General features: G+C 30.2%; 1 protein-coding gene across 2 annotated transcripts in view; it reads right to left on the bottom strand.

Moving 5' to 3' along the window:
- LOC130443621 (uncharacterized) overlaps nt 1–22,361 on the bottom strand; it is a 257,601-nt gene that overhangs the window by 193,055 nt on the left and 42,185 nt on the right. Inside the window, exon 2 of one of the 2 annotated variants that reach the window (XM_056778405.1) lies at nt 20,907–20,947. The exons of the other annotated variant lie outside the window; for it this stretch is intronic. Coding sequence (XP_056634383.1) covers nt 20,907–20,947 — 41 coding nt within the window. The remainder of the gene's footprint in view (nt 1–20,906; nt 20,948–22,361) is intronic. 2 annotated transcript variants of the gene reach the window in all.

Below are 22,361 nucleotides of genomic sequence, written 5' to 3'. Positions count from 1 at the left end.
AACTTCGATGACTTGACGATTCACGCGTTAGTCCAGGAGGAATAGGCGCATGAGTGCCGAAAATGATTGTTAAACCGAAATTGCTCAAAATAATTGCAAGTAACTGCTATTTTGTAACCGGATAAAGTTTTTTGATATCTTGAAAAAAATAAAAGATGAATAGTATTTTTTCTGATTCTTTATCAATACTTAATAATATTATTAATAGAGAATTACAAAAATTTCATTGGTTATACCTGTTTTTAATTGTTAATTTGATCAAGATTGGTAAACAGAGCAATGTTATTAATAATTAAATTCTCAACAATAATTTTTTTCTGGAATCAATTTTACAAAAGTTGTTTAAGTATTATTCGGAACATGTACTTTTAGAGGGTCAAAAATACCAAAATTTTCGTAAATCTGTATTAATAATATTATTAACTTATAAAGAATGAAAAAAATACTATTTATATTGTATTTAAGATTTTTCGAATCATTAAAAATTCATATCTCTAAAAATATTAACCACATCGCGAAAAGTCATAGAACCTTTTTTATTTGTGTTTCAAAAAAGAATATTAACACAATTGTCTTGTTGAAAAATAATGATTCCTTGCAATTGTTTAAACAATTTCGCTTCAAGCAATATGGCACGGGCTTGCCCCATGGTAATATGAATTTAAATCATCAATAGGACAATTTGAAGAGGATGGCATAAAAAAATTGGCGTGGAATAATTTTAGGTACTCATGTGCCTATTCCTTCCGGACTACTTGCGATTAGATCAGTTACGCCTGAGATGTTGCGAGTCGTTAGAATACATTTCTATACCAGATTAGCATGTTGCCAAGAAGTTTCCGGCGAGAATTTAGAACATCTGCTACATAGACATTGATATTTTCTGTGTTTTTCTCATATAATTAATAAATAATCAATATTACCTATTAGTTTTTAGTATAACAATGAAATAAAATAATTTTCTATTTTTGATGTTGATTTTTGTTATAAATTTGAAAGCACTCAATACTTCCGAAACAGTTGAATATAGTTATAGGACATTGTACATAAATTATGCCTAGAATTTTCTGAAGAATTCGCAAAATAAATGATATACAGGAGGTTGCGTTTAAAACAAGAAAGTTGGTATTGGTCATGACATGATATAATTTTTTTTTTTAGAAAAATGCACTATTGAAAATACAATCGGCGTGTTTAATAGTGTTATCCCATATGCCCTCATTTATTTATTAACGAGTACATGTTATTTTATTTTCCACACCGTATGAAGTATCTCGGAAACTTATAAAAAAATGGATAATACTTGACTGGAATGCTGTGGGGAATGTTAACAATTACCAAAGTAAATATTTTGTCCCTTTTCTTAAAAATGCCCTCGAGCCTGAAAACCTTCCAAACCTCTTTTCGAAATTTACGATTATCGTTATTTTTTCAGTTTGTGCTGTATTTAGATATTTTACCTAGCTCTCGCAAGCACATTGTTCATTCCCTATTTTGACTGCTCTGTATTGCTATCACAATAGCTCTTTAACAAAAGGTAGATAAAAATTCTTATGGAAAATCACAAGGAGTAAATGAAAGAAGAGCCAAAGAATGCGCCCTTGTATTGTTACATTGTTTTGTTTGTTATATCTGTTAGAACATAGAATTCAAGAAAAATGAAGAACTGTTTATATTTTTCAAATAAAAAATGCATAAATAAAAGTTAAAAACTCCAGCAATATCAAGTATGTAATTAGAAGAATGATTTTGGAGAATACAAGGTGCTCCAGGACTCAATGCAAAAAATTTGGGAGTGAGTAGATTACGTGAAAATTTTGCTTTGACGTGAAAAAGTTTTCTCATATGATCCACGATTTCTCGTTTCTGAGTTATAGGCATTTAAAGCGAAATCAAAACTAATAAGTTATGACAATTTTCTTCAGAATATCTATTTATTGTGAACGGTTTCCTTAGCATGTACAACGATCTAAAAATTTACGTATTTAGTAAACCATACATTTTATCGAGTTAAAGAAACAGAACCTTTCTGTTAAAAAAATGATAAGGAAATTCATTTTTGCTACCTTTAGATTGTAAGATTGTCCCTATAAAAGTTACGAATTGTTAATCAGCAGGCATGAGCCGCCTCTGGCCATCAAATAGTAGTGTAGAATTATTTATTCCGTTGAATTAATAATTTAGAAAATATATCTAAATATTAGTTCTGATTTCAAAACTTTAAAGGTCTATAACTTAGAAACGAGGGGTCGTGAGATATTTTTTTTATGTCACAGCATTACTTTCACGTCATCTACTCACACCCGAATTTTTGGCATCAAGTCCTGGAACACCCTAGTTAAATAACTGCGTTCACAACTATTTAGGAAAGAAAATGATTAACTTGATCTCAATAATTCGTCTACCGTACTCGACGAATGTCAAACTATTAAGAGCCCAGTATCCGTGTACAAACTGTCTTAAATACAAAAATCGTATACAGAACCTATATTTAATTATATAAATGGTCTTCTAGAATCACATCAATATAAAATAAGAGTAAGTAATTTAATACGTCAGTGTAACCTTGTCCAAGAGAGAATTGAAATCACTTAACTATGAGGTTGGTTCCCATTAGTAGTGGTCAGTGTACAGCTTGCTATAAGTAATAAATCTTACCGTATACAATAATAACTAGAAATATTCGGTACACAACGGAAATTTATGGTTCTTCACAGTCACACTAATATAAGACTTTGCATCACTTATGCTTAATAGATCCTAATGGCTCCCATCAGGAGAGTTGAGATAATTCCCTGTATATTTGTATTCTGTTATCATCAATATTGAATTTAATACAAACTTATTACAATCACTCATCATCAAAATAACGTTCATGTCTGTAACATATTTCTACAAGAAAATTCACTTATTATAAGTTGAAAATCTTTGCATTGATCTCATTTTAAAAATTCAACAGACATTGTTTTGTATAGCTTTGTTTCTCCATTTGGTCCGCAGCATGAATAAAATCGATCAAGTTTTGTCCCTGACGTTAACAACCAACTTGAGTTAGAGTGTTATATTGTACGGTTTTAGCCGTAAAATTTTAGTCTGGGTAGAAAGATATAAAAAAACAGATTAGGTGGGCGAAATTGACAGAGGCGGCTAGTACATAAGCGTTGCAGTGCTGCGGAAATCTCAAAAGAATTAAGAACTAGAAAAATAAAATTACAAATTCTAATAATAAAAATCCAGATACATAATTTTCTATTACCTATCTAAAAGAACATACTTAATACTTCGCAGTCACCTTGATATAAAGCTGCAGAGGAAATCTCGGCGAACGGCGTTTAGTAAAGTCGACTAATTAAATAATTGAATTGAATAATCTATTCCTTCCAATTGGAGCTGTTGCAATATTATTATTTATCTGTGATATACGGACGCCCATTGAGTACTAACGTTATACTGTATTCAGCACGGCCAAGTAAATAAATTGTTTTCCTCGACTTCCAGAACTTTTTAGTACGTTAGGGCAAAAATCTATGTGGATTTACTTGTTACAGCAAAAAAAATTTTTTCATCATAAAAATGCCTATTGAACTTCCAATACTTCGTCGTCGCCTTGTAATACCTTTATAAAAACAGCAAACAAAATGCCGTAGTTTAGTAAAGTCAACCAGTTGAATTTTCCACCTATCGACCAATTTATGCTGTTGCAGTATCATTATTCATCTGGAATACAAGAACGTGCTCATTCCATGACATACGATGGCACACGTTATTATTCAGGGGGTTTAAAATAGAGGAGATATTAGCTGCTTTCAGTTTTTTGCAGCTTTCCAATCTAACTAGTTCTTGAGGATGAACTAAATAACAATATACACGTACTATAATAGGGTATGTGTATTTTTGTACAAAATGGACGTTTTTCGTGAGATAATAATTACAAAATTTTTTAATATTTATACGAAAAAAAGATATGCCATTACTAAATATTAGACAAAAAAAATTGTTTTAAGTAGAAAAGAAACTTAGTCAAGATGTTTGTACCAAAAATTATTGCATTTGTGATTATAACCAAAAAATGCATTATCTTGTTTTCCATGTTTGTTTTTTGTTGTCTATAAAGCTTGGACGGAAATAGGAGTCGTCGATCTGGAGCACTTAAGTTTGGAGTAAAAAATATCAAAAGAATCTACGTAATTGTATGGAATATACGTTATTAGGATCAACCAACTTTACGAATGAAGGAATTAATAATTTCATTTTTTTGATAACATAACGTTGCTAAACCTCAACTAGTAATTATTATTAGATATCGGTGCTGCTATTGGCACCCTCTACGGAAATTTCCGTGGCTCTTAGAGACACGAAAATCGCCACCGTCCAAGGAAAAATCCGTTGCCACCATTTTAACCTTATAAACTCGGAAATTTTTATAGAAACGGATCAGAATGAAGCTTTTTTCCGTGTCTCTAAATCTTACCATATGATCCAAAATCACCACCCTCCACGGAAAAAAAACCGTGGTCTAATTTTAATCTTAGAAACACGGAAATTTTAAAGCTAAACTAACATAACCTAACCTAATTATACGTATGCAATTGCCAAGGACTTACTAAGGTTACTCTAGCAATCAAATTATTTATTAATAAGTTTCTTGTATAAATTCGTTCTAAATGAATGATAAAAATATATTGGTATTTCAATGGCATATATATCAGATTTCATCCATATGAAGTATTCATCCGTGGATGATATTTGTCCGTTGATGGTATTTATCCGTGGACAGTATTCATCCGTGAGTTAAAGCTTATTATTGTAACATTCATATCCGAAACTAGGGACACGGATAAAGCTTCATTCGGCTCATTTCTTTAAAAATGTCCGTGTCTCTTTGGTTGAAATTAGAATCACGGATTTTTCCGTGGAACGTGCCAAAAGAGACTTTGATTAGATATATCCGTTATAATGAGACTATTGGACGATTTTGTGAGTACTTAATTTCTAATTTTCTGTTAATGGTAAGTTCATACCCACAATAGACAATGTTCATGACAGAGGTATTATAACCTTGAGTACCGAAGTATAGCAAAGTTTGAGGACAATTGCTCAAGTTACTGAGAGTACTAAATCTGTTTAAGTCGATCGTGATATTATTGAAACATTTCAAATTTTGTTTGAAGACATTTGAGTGAAGTGAAGTAAAGTATAGCAAAGATGTCGGTAAAGACGTAAAGTAGTTTTTCGTTGTGTGTAGAAATAATTCCAACATTCCAAAGTTTCAGCACGGAAGCCGTTGACTCAATGGAAATTGACAAAGAAAACAAACTTTCTATATAGAAAACTTTTGTAAAACACCTAAAATTGTTCTCCACGAGTCGCCACTTGACATTTAGTAAGTATGTAATTTGATTGAGGTTATAAAGAAAACGATATTTTTTATCCAACAAACTGTAATCACTGGCTAATCCTCGCTACTTCAACCTTGTAAGACCGAACGTTCAATAGTTTCATCCCCTTTTTTGGTTTCACAATCTAATTAACTTTTTTTACTTATGTTGACTAAACTTAACTTTTAAAATGAATGTGCGCTTAGGATACGATTATATATATATATATATATATATATATATATATATATATATATATATATATATATATATATATATATGTATATAATATATATATAAATAATTTGAAAAATAGAGAGCTGGAAATAGAAAATGCGGATCTCCTGTAGAGTAAAGAATACTTAGAACAGAAGAACAGATACAACATTTGAAAAACCGTAAGAGTTTAAAGTGAAGTTTCAGCCATGAGACAATAATAATAAAATCTCTACTAGGGATCTAGAAAAAAATTGTTAAGCTAGTCAAAATAACATTAGACAATTTACATAATAGAGAATAGAGTGACGGAGATGTAAAAGAAATTGGGGATTCAAAGAGGATTAAAATGAAAGTATATAATATCGACTTTTGCTTTTAATCTAGAATTGGAGGAACTTGCACGAAATAGCAAGATACAAACAAAAGGGCTTATTTCCATAAACAGCGAATAATTGCATATGCAGACGATTTATTTTTACTAACCAAAACAAACAAAGAAATAGAGAGAGCATTCTGAAAACGAAAAAAAGCTGCAAAAATTATAGGCTAAGAATGAACCAATAAAAAACAAGTATATGAGGCTTAGACAAAATTTGATTGGTAGAAAGAAACACAGAGATTAAAGTGGGAGAGGGCAGAAAATATAAGATAGAAAAAGTTTCTAAATCGAATATCTGGGAGCAGCTCAGTTGCCAATAAGAACCAAGAAAGGATTGAAATAAACAAAAAGTGAAGCCGTTGGATCATTAACTTGATAAGATCAGAATAATGAAATCAAATGAATACACATCAGTAACAATTTTCGAAAAAGGTCCAAGAGCGATATGTTTGGTAAACACCAAAAAGCTGCTAAAAAGTAGATTTGATTTGCAAAAAGAATCATTGAAAAAGGGAAAGGAGGTAAAAGATGATAGGATGATAGGTGCTAAAGGAACAATTGATGAATGCAGTGTTGGAAGATATTAGAGGAAAAGATCCGAGTTGGTGTGCAAAAGTAAACTAGTTGAAAACAAAACATTTATTTTCATTGTTAAACAGCGAATGTACGTTTTGGTTTTAGTTAAACTCTTTTGTACTATGCCAATATTTCTAGATTGTTGAATTTCTTTATCAAGGCTACAAAAATTAATAAAACCTAGTTGTAACAAATAATGTTGAAAATTAAGGTAAAACTAGTAGTTGAGTGGAAAGGGAAGGGAAAAATTTACTTTCAAACTCTCAATTTGGATTTAGAAATCATAAGTCACGTCAAGATGCAATACAATTATTAACAAACTTTATTTATGAATGCCTTGATGCAGATAAATTCGAAACAACAGGTCAAAGTAAAATATAGAATAAGCATAACAAAAGAAGTGACATGTGGAGTGCCTCAAGGAACTCTCTTGGGTCCATTGTTATTCACTATTCACATGAATAATATATTTTTATTGGAAAAAAAGGGGACAAATTATCAGCTTTGCTGATGATACTGTGGTTGTATATAAGGACACAAACTGGTACAATTTGAAATTAAATATTGAAAGGGATTTTGTAGTACCTAATTGAACCTTGGTTGGACATTAGATTACTATCGGTAAATTTCACAAAAAAACAGTTTATCTACCATTCGGCAGCCTCGAGGCAGCCTCGAGACAACTCTTCCAAAATTTGTTATATGAGTACGAAATTCTTTCACAATAAAATCAGCAAATGAAATTAAATATATCGGAATAATGTTAGATCGTTCATTCCGATGGAAAATTGGACTAACAAAAAAATTAAGGAGCATCCTATATAAAAAATTGTCGAATTCTTGACTATAAAAGAGAGAATTATGGTTTATCCGAGCTCAGTGGAAATACGTTTAAGTTATGGAATCATAGGTTGGGAAGGTGTTTCAAAAACACTATAATGCACTACAAGCTGCACAAAATATCAGTTCTTGATCTAAAAGAAACTGAAAACGCACATTGATTGTGATGCCCTATTTATACAAGAATCATTTTATATTATATGAAAAAAAAATATTTTTATCCACGTTTTTGTTTTGTTTCATTTCTCATATGTAACAGTTGACTTGTATAAGTTTAGGAATAAGTACTTAATTGCGTTTATATATTTGTTTAGTTTTTATTAAATGAAATGTCCCACCACCTACAAATTATCGTACACATAGTTTCTGTGGTTATTTATGTGTTTATTGAAGTAAATATTTCAACTCAATATAATTAATTATTATAATATATATATATATATATATATATATATATATATATATATATATATATATATATATATATATATAAATATATAATTCAATTACTATTCATTAGTGTGTTTTATCTTTTGATAGAGCAACATATTATACTATAAATCAAATTTTTATTGTCGGTTATTCTATTTTCAACTGTACTATAATAAATTGAAATTCGAGAAATCCATTATAAAGATAAACATCTAGAGACAAACCGGAATTTAGCAGGGTCGATCTGTCACGGATTGTTTCGCAGCACATCGACGAACCGAGACCCATAAAAAATTACTACCAAACTAATAGCGAAGAAATGATCCGTAAACCAATGAGAAATTTTATTGTTTGGTACAGGGACAGGATTGAACGTTGACATAAAGTCGGGCCTACTTGCTACCGTACCGTACGAAAAGCATAAGAGGCGTTGAGAGTAAATAAAAAATAATAATAAAAGATCGAATACGATAATATACTTCAAATGGTTCCTTTTTCTATTGTGACCATTATACTTTATGAGATAAGTAAAGCATTTGGCTGGAAATAAAAATAACTTGTTTGGAAAAATAAGTTGATCTATTAGTACCAATTCATGAACTTAAACATAGAAATAAACTAGAGATCTTTGGAAGAAGATTTGGTGAAATCAACAACTACGGGAAATATTTTCGGAAATACTGAAAGACATGAAATTGTATAATTGATACAATTTCTTATTATATTTCTATTATCTGTATTAATTGTAAGTTCAACCCTCTGTAGCGCAATGTGACATTTCTGTCATAAACCGATTTATTCCTGACAAAAGAATTCATGAAGATGCTACAACTTTATATAAGTATAGTGTACTATCGAAAATGAAAAACCGTCGATATATTGAAAACGAACTTCCTCCTCAACATGTTCCTACAGTAGTATTGATTCAGAATTAGACTGGACACTGTCCTGTTTGGACTGGCTAGAGGATAAGCAAATTTTCTAAATGCTCATATGCGAAAAATGTGGCGTTGCTTTGTGCTACAAATTGTTTCAAGCAATTTTAAGTTAAGTTGTCTTCGCGATGCAGTGTAACATTTATGTCGCAGTCCTTTTAAATTTGATATTCTCATATGAATTTTAAAATAATTCCATAAACGCGTGTATTTTTAATTTTTTCACTTTCTCTGCTTATTTTTATAATGGGAGTCCTTGCCCTTCTGAGGGTTAATATTGGAATTTGGAACACAAATATTGTTTCTATGCATTTGATTAATAAGATGGTAACCAAACAATTTTGTGATCCAACTCCTCACAAAGATATTTTAGCACATATTCAATATTCAATAGTTTCAATCAACTGTTCATTTATTGCTTAAGGAGGTACCTATATCTAAACTTCTGGAAGCCATAAAGGTTAATATATCAGTTTTGGATTCGATTATATCGTGTTTTTACTTTATATCGCGAATTTTCATGATGATCATGATTGCTTTTTCAAGTACATCAGATAAGAGTTGATCATCAAACAAACGTTGTTTACCTGATGTCATTAATCCATCCAAAACAAAATCATTCCAACTATCTGCTCACATGAATATTATGCGCTTAGCTTTGGAAGTAAATCAATACTATCAAGCCAAATTTCATTGATATAAATTATCTTTTGATTCGAGAATTTCAATAATCAGATGTAAAAAATTCTGTCTGAAACGGATAATATATAGCGAATCCATTATAGTCATTCGCAAAAATATAGAATTATATCTCATTATATTAATATTAATTTAATTTTTTATATGGAAAAGAATATTCTATTTGGCATTTTTGTCAGTCTATAATTGTATTTTTAATTGAACTAACTTGATTTTAATAATTTCATATATATAAATCATTTACGTTTCAAAATCGTCTTAATTTTTTATTAAAAGAATGAATTTAAATAATTTATGTGAATATTTTGTGAGTTTTCGAATGTAAAAAATAGCTTTGACTGTCATGTTGGTGGATCGAATATGATTAGGAATGCAAACTAAGAAAAAAAGTTAGTTATTTTTCGAAAAACTTCTACTTTCAATGTATGTTTACCGTCAGTCTCTGGAGACGATAACTTGGTTATTGAAACGCGCGTCAGATAGTCTGTTGGTGTAGTAGTGTTGTAAATAGTGTGTTCAGTATGAATATAATCAAGGGTTCCAAAAATTCCAATTTTGATATGTTACGTCGATAAAATATTGCATATAGTGACACTTCATAAAAAATGTTTTACCATGTTTTATTAAAAATATCAAATTGTGGAAAATGGCATTTGGCAGTAACTTATATGTATATTTCCTCTGTCGATTCATGTGAAGAATAGATATAACCTTCATATAGTTTCAGATCTATATAATTTTTTATAGAAGAATGTAATAAATATTTCGTAAGCGAGCATCAGATTTTCATTCACACATCAAAAAATTGAAGTATTACAACGTATTTTTCTGTGGAGAAATTGGAAAAATATATCTGTTATTGAGTGTGATAGATAGCTTCCGTCATGAACTCAAGTTTTATGAATTTTAATCATTTGTTTGCCAAAAAAAAGTTTTTTACCGCAACTGATATTATCATCAGAGTCCTATGCGAAAATTCATCGAAGTTGAATTTTTTTTAAATTTATAAACCGAATTGAGATCGAGTTTTTTTCAAATGTTCAATTTTGATGTCTTATAACTCAGTTTTTATTATTCCTGAAAGGATAGAAGGACTATTTTCTTTTTTGAAAAATATTTTCTGTTTAATAAAAGAATATATACTGCTGAAAGTAATACAGCTTTGTTCTGCATATTAACTTTAACGTTAATCTCTTTCAAGAAGTTACACATTTTGATGAGATAAGTCATTAATTTTTTCTCCGTAACAGTTTTCCATAAACTTTCTGTTACTGTGTTATATATATTTTCCAAAGTTATACAAACTCAACTTTTTGTTTCAGCTGTTGTTATCTTATTGTACTTTTCAGGAATAATTAATGCCGCGTAATTATGAGAAATATCAAAGACTAAACGTTAAAAATTACTTCAATTGAAATGTAAATGGCTTAATAAAGTAACTTTTCTTTTTGTGCATTTGCTTTGTCGAGTTTCGTGACGTATCTAAATTACTTAGCTTTTATTTCAACAAAAACGTGCATTTAATTTTGTTGAATATTGATGAACCTATCCTTGAAGGGAGAATTGTTATTTGACATTAAACTCCTTAAAAGCGGTATCAGCCGCTCCTACAGACCTCTTCTTATCCGTTTTTCGGTGAAATCAATCCGTATTTTCTTTATTTATGTTTACTTGTTTCTATTTAGAGAGTGGGGTGGGTCTCTACCCTGTGTACCACCTTTCTATTCTGTCTCTTACTACTTCCTTTCAGCTCTTGGCCGCCAGTACATCCGAGTCTACATATATTTAGCCTCCCGATCTCGTTAGGGCTTTCCTCTTGTTCAATTTACTATTGGTTTCCACTTTATGATTCTCTCCAAGATAAACTAGAGGTCTTTTCTTTATATTTGCCCGAAGCATTTTTGGTCTTACATGCAATTTAGTAAATTTCCTCCTGGTTTTTCATTTTGTAGTTCCATAAGTATTCGATATGCATTTTTTGTAGTTTTTTCTCAGTCATAGAACTCAAGTTCTTTTTCATTTTTCTGATTTATTCTTATTAATTCAGCTGTATTAGTTTTTATTGACTTTATTAATGTCTGGTACATTTTTATTCCAGTATTTTCACTGGTATTTCTTAGAATAATGGCTGTTATTTGCGTTATAGTATTTTCATTGCTTTTATTGTTCGTTTATCTCTATTTGTCCTATTTCTGTCTAAATTTCTTTATCAATTTCAATATCAATCCTCTGGTTTCTGCCCAGTTATTAGCCTTCTTGTTTATGTTTGCCGTTGGTTTGCTATGGTTATCTTATTTTTCGACATACTTGTCAAATTTATTTTTATTTTTGTTGTTTATTTCTATTTCGTCTACCTTTTAGTCCAGCTCATTTTCCCTCTTTCTCTTTCTTTTCTGTATTGATATAGTTCATTTTCAGCGTCTTTCATTGTCTCTCTTGCTTTTCTGTTGTGCCTTTTCCAGTACACTCTCCGTCAAATCAATCTGTAATTCACTCATTTTCTTCTATGTCTAAAATATTTCCAGCGTCTATAGTTTTTTCATTCTCTTTTCCTATTCCTTCTATATCAATTTCTTAGTTTCTAGGTAGTTTTTGCTGTATTGCCTCTGCATATTTTATTCATATTTCACTGTTTTGAATTTCTATATTTTTTGTTTTCTTATCTTAGTCACTTTCATTTTGCTTCCATCAATATATGGTCACTGTCGGCATTCGTTCTTGGAAAAGCTTTAGCTTTGCATATTATTTTGAGGCATTTTTTTTGGTCAATACATGATCTAGTATGATTCCTGTTTGATCTTGTGTACTCTTCTGTGTTTAAGTTACATGCTTGTTTGTTATTAGCTGAATTATTTGTTGTATTCTTCTCTTTCTTTCTTAACAATATGTCTTATATTGTCTTAAGTACATAATTTCTTTGAGTTTCTCTAATGATTTTCTCAATTTTCTCATAGAAATATATGACAGCCTCCCGTTTATTGTTTCGAATTTTATGTCTCAGTCTTATTATTAACTGTTTTCATTTCTATCCCTATTTATTGCATCTTCTATATTCTCAACAGAATATTTCATTTGTTTCTCCTTTTATATCTCGTCTTTTTCATTCCTTCCATTATATTTTTCTTTCTATTGTTGAAAATGTCAAAACTAGCTGAATGTTTCCTTTTTATTGCCAATATTCATCGATTATGAAACTATCTGAATATTACACTGAATAGACAAATATCATGAGAATTTTGATGAAATCATTGAAAATCTTGGAAATAATCAAAATAATTAGATGACTCAATTAATAGTTATTTAAGCAACAAGTAAGAAAAATAATGCTTTTTTTACGAGTAGAACAGTTTTACGGCAAGAGCAGAAGGAGAATAACGAGTGAAAAAACTTACTTTACTCACGAGTTTCATGAAAAAATTCTTCTATGTCCGTAGACTTAAAAAAATCCAACAGAACTTCTATCAATTTTTATTTTGTAAAGTAATATTAAAAGTGCAAAAAAGTGTCTATAGTTGTATTAGTACTTATTGGATTGTTGGTAGGATTTTCACTCTGGAACCCATTTTGTTTTTCATTGAGTCGTCTACAGAACCCTCCACAACAGTGTTGGATTTCCTCCCACCATGCTTCTTTAGTTGAATTATATCATCACTGGAATATACTAATTGAGACGTCGATGAGCATCGAAATATATGCCCAATGTAGTTTTTAGGATTAGGTAAATTCAAATATGTTGCGATAAGCGACGGAATTTTTGAAAAGGTTTTGATACCTACAACGTTTGGCCTTTTTTAAATTTTATACTGCAAAAGTAAATGATATGTTTTGACATTTGTGGGTCGTTGGTCTTAATATTTCTTATAAATGTTTTCCAAGTTCAATCTATTGTCAGATATTCCACCAATAATAGTAAATCGACGTTGAACATGAGTTTTTGTATCAGGTACTGTGATAATTAAAGCATTTCCGGTATTAATAATATCATTACACTTCATTTTAAATAATTCCTCTCTCCACTGAGCTCCTGCGATTCTGAATATTAAAGCAACCTGAAAGATGTTACAAATAATATCTAAGCTTACATTAAAATTTTGCTGTCATACCTCATCATACCTTATGCATGAGATAATGGTCTGGAGCTTCCAACAGAAACTTATTAACTTCTTCATGGATACATGTATGAGTTTAGAGTATTTACTGATATCTACGTCGTTATTTACCTTTAGGGTCCCTTTCAGTTTTGAATAAGTCGGCCAAAGTGGTTGATGACTTCCACATTTTGAATTAAGCTTCAAAGGAAGCTCGTTCAACTTTTTCTTTGGAGCTGTTTATGCCTTTTTTTCCGCCACTCCATAAAACAATTATTTTTCCTTTAAATACTGCTCCCTGGATTTCTCAGGGAGAATATTCATAGTCACTGCAGTTGTCGATTCAACATCTTCTGGTATGCAGCTTAAACGTTCTTCACTATTACTCTCCATCACTAATAATAATACCAAACTCCTTTTAATTAGACACAAAACGGATTTTCTTGAACGAATATCAAGAAATAAAAGTGTAACAGTTTATCGGAGAAACGAATTGATATGAGAAGGAAAGCGTTAAAAGCCCACCATTTCGATGAAACAATTTCATAATTCCGTTAAAAAATTAACCGCTACGTTACTTTTTTTCACGCTTTTTGACTGATTCAGAAATTACATGAATATTATATTAAAACGAACGAAGATAAAAATTATTATTTGAAAATACAATTTCATATATTCATAAGAAATATTATCCAAGGAATTAAATGGAAAAACAGTAATCTGATAGACGATTTCAAGAGCTAAGATAATAAAAATTATTATCATCAAGGATTAGTATAGCGGATATCAGTAAAAATCAGTTAAAGTTCTAAGAATTTATTTTAAAGAAGAAAAATAAAATCAGTTTGAAACATTGTGCTCGATAGAATGAACAAATCACAAAGGACTCTTCTCGAATCTAATGAGGGAAATTTTTCTGTGAAACTCTTTTTAAACTTGTGATTGTGATTTTGTTATAGATCTTGATATTTTGATAGAAGTAACAATACTGTGATTCTCCTGAGAGGTTATTATCAACAAAATCAAAATTTGTTTGAAATTCTTTGAAATAAATAAAATAAAACTACTAAAACATGCTTTGCTGCTGATTTTTTCCATTAATCATGAAATTGATTTTTCTTTTCACCCTTCTTTCAAAACATAGCCTAACACATTTCCTGATTTTATTATGTTAATGAATTAGATTTAAAGAGCAAACTCACGTCACTGTCATTAAACAAACATAAACTTACAAGTATATCCGGATTCTGCGGGAGCTTTGACCATTCATTCACAATTCAACAAGTACAGAAAGTGCGGGAATAATACTAACACGAACAAAACCATTACAGCCGACCTTTCGCTCTAATAAATAGTTGAAAGGAAAAGGTCCAGTTCTGCTACATATATTTTTCTTGCAAGGGAATGTGTAGATTTATTCGCACTTGCTCAAAATGGAGTATAACTCAATTTACTCACATAAAAATAAAGAGAGCTAATACTGATGCCTTAATGCAGATTGTTCTCTAGAAAACATTATCATCCAATCGATTTTCAAATCTCCGAAAATACCAGAAACAATACGTAACTCTTAAATGAATGTTATACACATCTTGTTTGACTTTTTTTGTTTATATTTGACGAAATAAGTCCAAACTAAAAATATTAATTTTCGTGTATTCTTTTATTTTCTTGTCAAATAACAATTATGACCTTTTCTGTTACAAACAAATTAGAAATATAAGAAAAAACTATCCTCAATATTCATTCTACGAATTCTGTTCGAAGCCAGTTCGTGAAACGATATTTGCAGGATGAAAAAGAGAAAGAAAGTACAGGACAATCTACAAACCCCTCGGGAACAGTGATATTGCAAACGTTCGGTGCAGATTCTACTCTTCAGCGCTCATAAAATCCAAACAAACATTAACGGATTAGAAAAGTTGAATGGAAGTTGGAATTACAGTCATAATACTGATTTCCTCATCATTGTTGACTAGAGTACATTGTGTTAAAATAGTTTAGTTTTACAAAAAAAACGTACTCATTGGTATTATCACGAGAGAATGAAATTTTCTTCAAGGTAATTGCCATTTACAACTGTAGCTAGATTAAAAAAAAAGCTTTATCTGTTATGTAGTCCACAATATTTATTTATGTTTGTATAGTATTCGTATAGGATAATTTTATATTTAGATCTCGTTATATTACTCAGTTGTAACTTTATACACAGTCCCTTATTTTTACTTTAAATTCAAAGGGAGTTTTAAAGGGTCAACAAGAATCTAGAATTACTCTGTCTTCCAACCAATTTGTAGTTATAACTTTAATATAAATTGTGTTTGGAGTCTACAAGTACTGGAACCAATACTTTATATATTCTTAATTGAAGGATTATACACATTAGAAAACTTTTAACCGCAAAACTGATACACAATCTTCACGAAAAAAGTGGTAAATTTCAGTAGTTTACGTATTCTCAGAAACTCTGGTAGAAATCAAAGTTCTGCCACGTTTTATTAGCAGCGTTCCGATCAAACAATCCGGCTGATACTCTTCAAAGAAGCCGCCTCATTATTTGCATGGAATACAACAATTATTTTGATTTATTTAAACCCATTGATAGTGATATCAAAGGCTAAACGGATTGAAAAATGAATTTAATTGATTGTAAATTCTATAATTTATCGAGTTGTTTAAGTGGGAGATGTTGTAATTTATATACTAAAATAGAGAAAGTTTATCGAAAACTGAAAAAACATGAGAAATCAAACGATGATCATTTAATCAAGTTTAACAAAAGTGAATTTTCGTTGTAATTTGCGATGTACTTTTTGAAATACAAATATCTACAAAGAATTTCAATATTAAAATCATATTATAAAATTATTGTCTATTATAATACAACTTATTTATAATAAAAATCAACTTTATTTCATTTTGTTTCAAAAAATAATCTTAACATACTCCAAACAATATTTATATATTTATATCAACAACATATTAAAAGTATTAATATTTCGATGTTCCAATGTCCATACAAATGTTGGATTTCCATTAAATCAGTACAATACTAATAGGCCATTACGTTAATTTTTTTATAAAAAATGACTTTGTTAAAAATTAATACATCAAGAATAATCAATATACAATATACATTATGGTGTTCAATTCCAAATAAATCAATTCTAAATAATTAATGAAACAAGAGTGATTTTCCATTTATTTTTATGCCAATTCAAGCGTTCTATTTGAAATTATATGCGCCATATTTTTTCAATTTTCTTTAAATAAAGTGAATAATAGTTTTGTTTATTGAAAGATTTTTGTAATTATCCTTTCATAAATAAATTACAATTGGAATATATCCCAGAAAGAGAAAATTCGAAAACAGAAAACTCATAAAGAAAATGAAAGGTATTAAAAGAAGAGTAAAAAAGAATTATGTAACAAAAAAATTGCTATATAGTACATACACAACAATGAAAAATGTATAAAGATCAAAAGTACAATTGATTGAATAATGAGACTGACGCTATAAAATATTTTATGTTGAGCTTTCACTTTTTATCTTCAAAATATAGCCCCCTCTATCCACACACGGCACCATGAAAATCTTTCATTGTTCGAAACACCATCTTTTTCTATCAGTATCTACAAGTTACATGCTCCTTTCCTTTTCACACTTTCAAAGGACTTAATCTTGTTCCTTCCACCTCAAGAAACAGACGGATATCGTATGGTCCAAGATCTGGCAAATAAGACCGAATAAAGCGGTGGCTACTCTACAATTCTGTTAATTTTCTCTTTATTTTAGAAAGTTCAACAAAAATATATAATGAGTAAAAATCTTTATTGATAAATTGACATTCAGGAGCCCAGCGATGGTACAAAATCCCGTGATTATATAAAAAACAAACCTCATTGATGGATTCAACAATTCCAGTTTTTTGGCTGTTCAAAACATTTGACGCACTTTAAAATACGTCCACGTGATGAACATCAACTATTTTTTTTATCAATTCTCCTAAAGAAAGCAACTGTGATGCGAATTAATACTAGATTTGTTTTGTTTACAATAGCAAAAACACTGCACAGTCAGTCTCCATATCTACTTACCTTCAGTATCTACATGGAAAATTTATTTCCTCTATATTATTAAAAAACATTTAAATTAACCTCACCTTAAATATTTGACGACTTCTTTTTTTTTTTAAACGTTCAAGTAAACAAGTCACAGAATAAACAAAATACTTTGCTGAATTATTGGAACAATTTAAAAGATATCAAAAAGTGGAAGAGATAATATTTGCAACTCATGCCAAGAACCCTCTTTCATAAAACTTAATCTTGTTAAATGTGTCTGAGAAATATAATTTGAAATGTTGACTGTACAACTTCTTTAATACATTTTATAGATACTAAACATGTTTATAATGGCTTTTAGTATATAAAACAAACTTTTAGGTTCAAAGAAAAATTTATTGCTGGTGGGTGCTCGACATATTGATAAAAGTAAAAGCAGTAACTGTGAAGTATCTTACTGCTGTAGTGGTAGCAGTTTAGATGAAAACCAATGAATTAATATGTATTTGAAAATAAAGACTTTCGTAAATTATGAATTATTCGATTGACACGCGAAAAATTGTTTTTCGAATTGTGTGATGTGCTTAGCCGAATATTGACGAAGAAAATGTTACGAACTCAGTTCCACTCTGAAGGCGATCGTGCTTGGATTGGTAAAATTCTAAAATTTGGCGAAGGCGTCGTCTTCAATTAAATACCGGGGATTACTTTGATCTTTGTTTTTATAACTTTTTATAGCAAGCGGTTTATTTACATTGTTTCATTAGGATAATTTCTAGGAAGGTTTAATTATTTATCTGTTTGGTACCTTGTGCAAATTTGTAAAATCATAGAATTCAAGATTCAATATTCAAATTGACGTTGATAGAAATATTTATAATAATAATATAATAATATCAAAAATCACCGGAAATCATAATTAATTATTTCCCAGACGATGAATACATAAGTATTCGAAAGCTCTGAAAATATATTAAAGTTAGTCCACTTTGGTGAAGTGAATTATATTATTTACTTAAGTGTAGTGTTCAAATTAATTAAGAATGCGAGAGATTGTATATTCATTCACCACATGAATAGAAATCGAATAAATAAATTAGAAAAGCATTACAATAAAAATATTTCAGATGAATGTAGAACGGATTAATTTTCCAAATCGATCTACCGAAACTGTTCAATTTTAACTTGATTTGATGTAAATTATTCCTTTTGACCTCTCAATAGTATTGGAGAGAGCGCGTTTCTGTTGTTTATCATTTTCAGTTCGCTTTCTGTACTGTCTAAATCGAACAAATAACATAATTAAACTAATCTACTCAAAGATTTCAAATAACTGAAAAGCGGTGCTTACTCGGAAAATATTTCATCAGCTGAAAACAAACGTGTAAATAAACGGAAAACAGAACGAAGCAGATTAGTGCGAGTTAAAAATCCAAATTAGTAGAGCTGCATAAGGAAGAGATGATTACGAAAGTTCTATTTAAATTCTGGAAAGTCATGTTTATTCATTAGAACGTGTAATTTTCCACTACTGGTATTCTCACATGAGGGCGTACTAAATTTTAACACTGCATTTTGTACTTGGGCCTCTTTTCATTTAATGCTGAATTATTCCAATGATGAAGTAATTATTCTTCCAGATTTATGTTTTCTGTATTTCGTATAAGAGAGAGGTGTGAGGAAAGAGTGCTTTGCTCCTAGTCATATTTCCAAGCTTGGAACAGAAAGTAATCAAAAGGAACCAAATCAAGTGTATACAGCAGATGAGAGCGCATTTTGGTGATGAAACAAAAGTCTTTTTTTTATGAAGCAAGGTTTTTCTTGAATTCGACAGAAAATTCAGAAAATTTCAGAAAACTAACTTCTTTTAGTGATATCAAGATTGATTTAAAAGATGCATAACATTCTTTTTCAAATAAAAATCGAAATCAATTAGAGCTACAAATTGTTTTGTTTTCCATTTTTACTCAACAATGGAAACTAGCGTTGTTTCAAGCGGTTTAATAGTGGAGCTTTTACAGCAACCAGCAACGTAGCGGTTGCGGTTTTTATTTATTAGTTATCAGGTGTTTTAGTCGTGGTATTTCTACATTCTGGCACAAAACACGAATTATATACCTTTTTCAGATTAATCGAAGTTTAATAATAACGCTTATTTTAGAATAACCAAGAGAATAACTAGCGCATTTACTTTGTATCATATGTTCAGTGTATTTTATACGTATACATCACGCACTATGGCGACCTTACTGAAATGTTTAAGTTACCTACAAAATTTTTAAATTTGTAACATGAGTATATCCTCTTTTCATAAATAGTCTTTTTCACAAACAAATGAGTGGCTAGTCTAGATATTTTCTTTTCAATAGAAGTACAGTTTCTGTTTGTGCTCTATCTCCATATTTAATCACACTATATAAAGCGATTTCTCTGAAATTGATTGACTTTGACAATAATCGATATTCATGAACATTTATTGACTCATTAAAAACCAGAGCATTGCAATATTTTCAATATATATCTTATCTACTTTGCTTTCTCTTATGATTGCTAAGGAATAAGAGTAACTGAAGTGAGCCGAGCAGTGTAGTCAACTCTTCGTATTCGATCATCGTCTCACTTCGAGTTCTTTGACTCGGGTTCAAAAACTGATAAAATTGTGCGAGGCGAGTTTGCAAGAAATGAAGTTTTCCTATACACTATCTTTTTCAGTTAACTTTGATCAAATTCGTTAGTTGTGGACGCACATATCACCCGTGTCTTCACTAGGATGAACAAACCAGACGTTCACAACTCAAATATCAGATGTTACTACAGCGTTTTTTGCCTGAAATTTTTCAATAAGAATACTAGGAAAATACCTTCAAAACTACGGTATAATCTTTCTTTGTAATTGAGCGCTTGAGAACTCTTTGATAAAAATACCAGAATTAATAGTAAATATCCTCAAACACCTTCAAAATTGTAGTAGAATCTTTTTATCTTACGAATATCGTAATGAAGAATGTGATTTTTTGACAAATTATTCCAAGTTGTACAAAAAAGTTTATGATTCTATGATAGCGAAAAAGATGATGAGTTTGATAAATATTAATTATAATGTATTCTACACTTCCATGCATATTTTTCTCGAACATGTATAATTCATATTACATTTTTTAAACCATACTGTTACGAAAATCGCAGTAATTTGCTGTTAATAAACTAGATGCGATTCCAACAAACATTAAAAAAATTAATCGCTTTGAATCTAAATCCAATTTCAACAATAAATTCAAAAAAGGGATTAACTTACATTCACCCCGCCTCCTTCACCATATTTGCTCGCCAGCGCAACTGAAACAGAAAAGGCAACTGAAAAAAGATTTGTAGAGCTCTTTAATCACTATAAAAATAGTTCGGGGGCTGTTCTTTAGAATTGAAAATGTATGCTCATCTATTACATCAAATTATTCATTATTTATTAAAAGTAGGAAGGGTATTGTTTGCTGGTGCTTGATTGATATGATTCTACACAAATATCTTATTTTGTTTCCCTCGAATAGGATTCATTATCACCCAGAAAAAAAATTTCTTCATTTTCAACCTAAAAAAAAAGAAGGTTATCAACCTTTATATGATATTGTTAGTATAGTTGATTTTTGTACGTGTATATATATTAGTCTTTACTAGATTGAGTATAATTCAATTACACTGAATCGTTTAAATCCCTAGACAATAGTGAACGATTTCAATGTAAATATGGAAAAAACTGGCCCAACTAATATAAAAGCTGAACTAGATTCTACTCTGGGTGAAGCTGTTCTTCCGTTATCAACAGTAAAATACTGGGTAGCAGAGGTTAAACGAAGCTGTACGAACTGAAGAGCAGCATCGCAGTGGACGACCAAATGAAGTGATGACTTCAGAAATATGCGCCGTTTCACACCCAAAACGAAAGAACAAAACAATGGACCGAAAAAGTAGAACCGGCTCCAAAAAAGGCAAAGACCGTTCCATCTGCAGGCAAGGTCATAGCGTCGGTTTTTCGGGATGCGTGTGAGACTGTTTTCATTGTCTACCATGAAATGGGAAAATCATCAACGGCAATTATTATTCTAATAAATCAAGCAAAAAAGTCACATCCGTTATTACAATGGCCAAAATTAATGAATTAAAGTTTGAATTGATACCTCATGCACCCTATTTGGCAGATTTAGTGCTCTCGGATTATTTTCTTTCCCAGACTTGAAAGAAAGGTTGGGTAGTCAAAGATTCTCTAAGAATAAAGAGATTATGTCGGCAGGTAATGGCTATTTTGAGGAGCTTGACAATTATTATTATTATAAAAATGGTGTCGAACTTATTGAACATCGCTGGAAAAAGCGTATGGAGATTATGTTGAAAAATTAATATATTTTTTCCAAAATTTTTGTACTTCCTTTGTTGGGCCAGGTACTTCTGAGACTATTCTCGTATTAGAAAAATAGTATGAAAGGTAATGTTGAGATGGTAGTAAAACTAATTTTCTTTCTCAAACGTAATGCAACTTGGAAAATAGTTGATTCGTAGTGACTTTGAATTAACAAGAAACAAATTATTCTCATTCCCTATATATATACGGAAGTACAAGGAAATAATGTCATTTTATAATTCGTATGTCAAGAATTGAGTACTTATTGGAATTCGTAGCATAGCGATAAATTCATTTCAGCAACCATTCCACTCTACTGAAGCAAAAAGAAAAACTGCGAAATCCCTAACTGATTCA

Source organism: Diorhabda sublineata, chromosome 4 (genome assembly GCF_026230105.1).
Source record: "Diorhabda sublineata isolate icDioSubl1.1 chromosome 4, icDioSubl1.1, whole genome shotgun sequence".
In the NCBI taxonomy this organism is placed as follows: domain Eukaryota; kingdom Metazoa; phylum Arthropoda; class Insecta; order Coleoptera; family Chrysomelidae; genus Diorhabda; species Diorhabda sublineata.
Note: the sequence above shows the minus strand (reverse complement) of the source record. Positions and strands in the feature narration are given on the sequence as shown.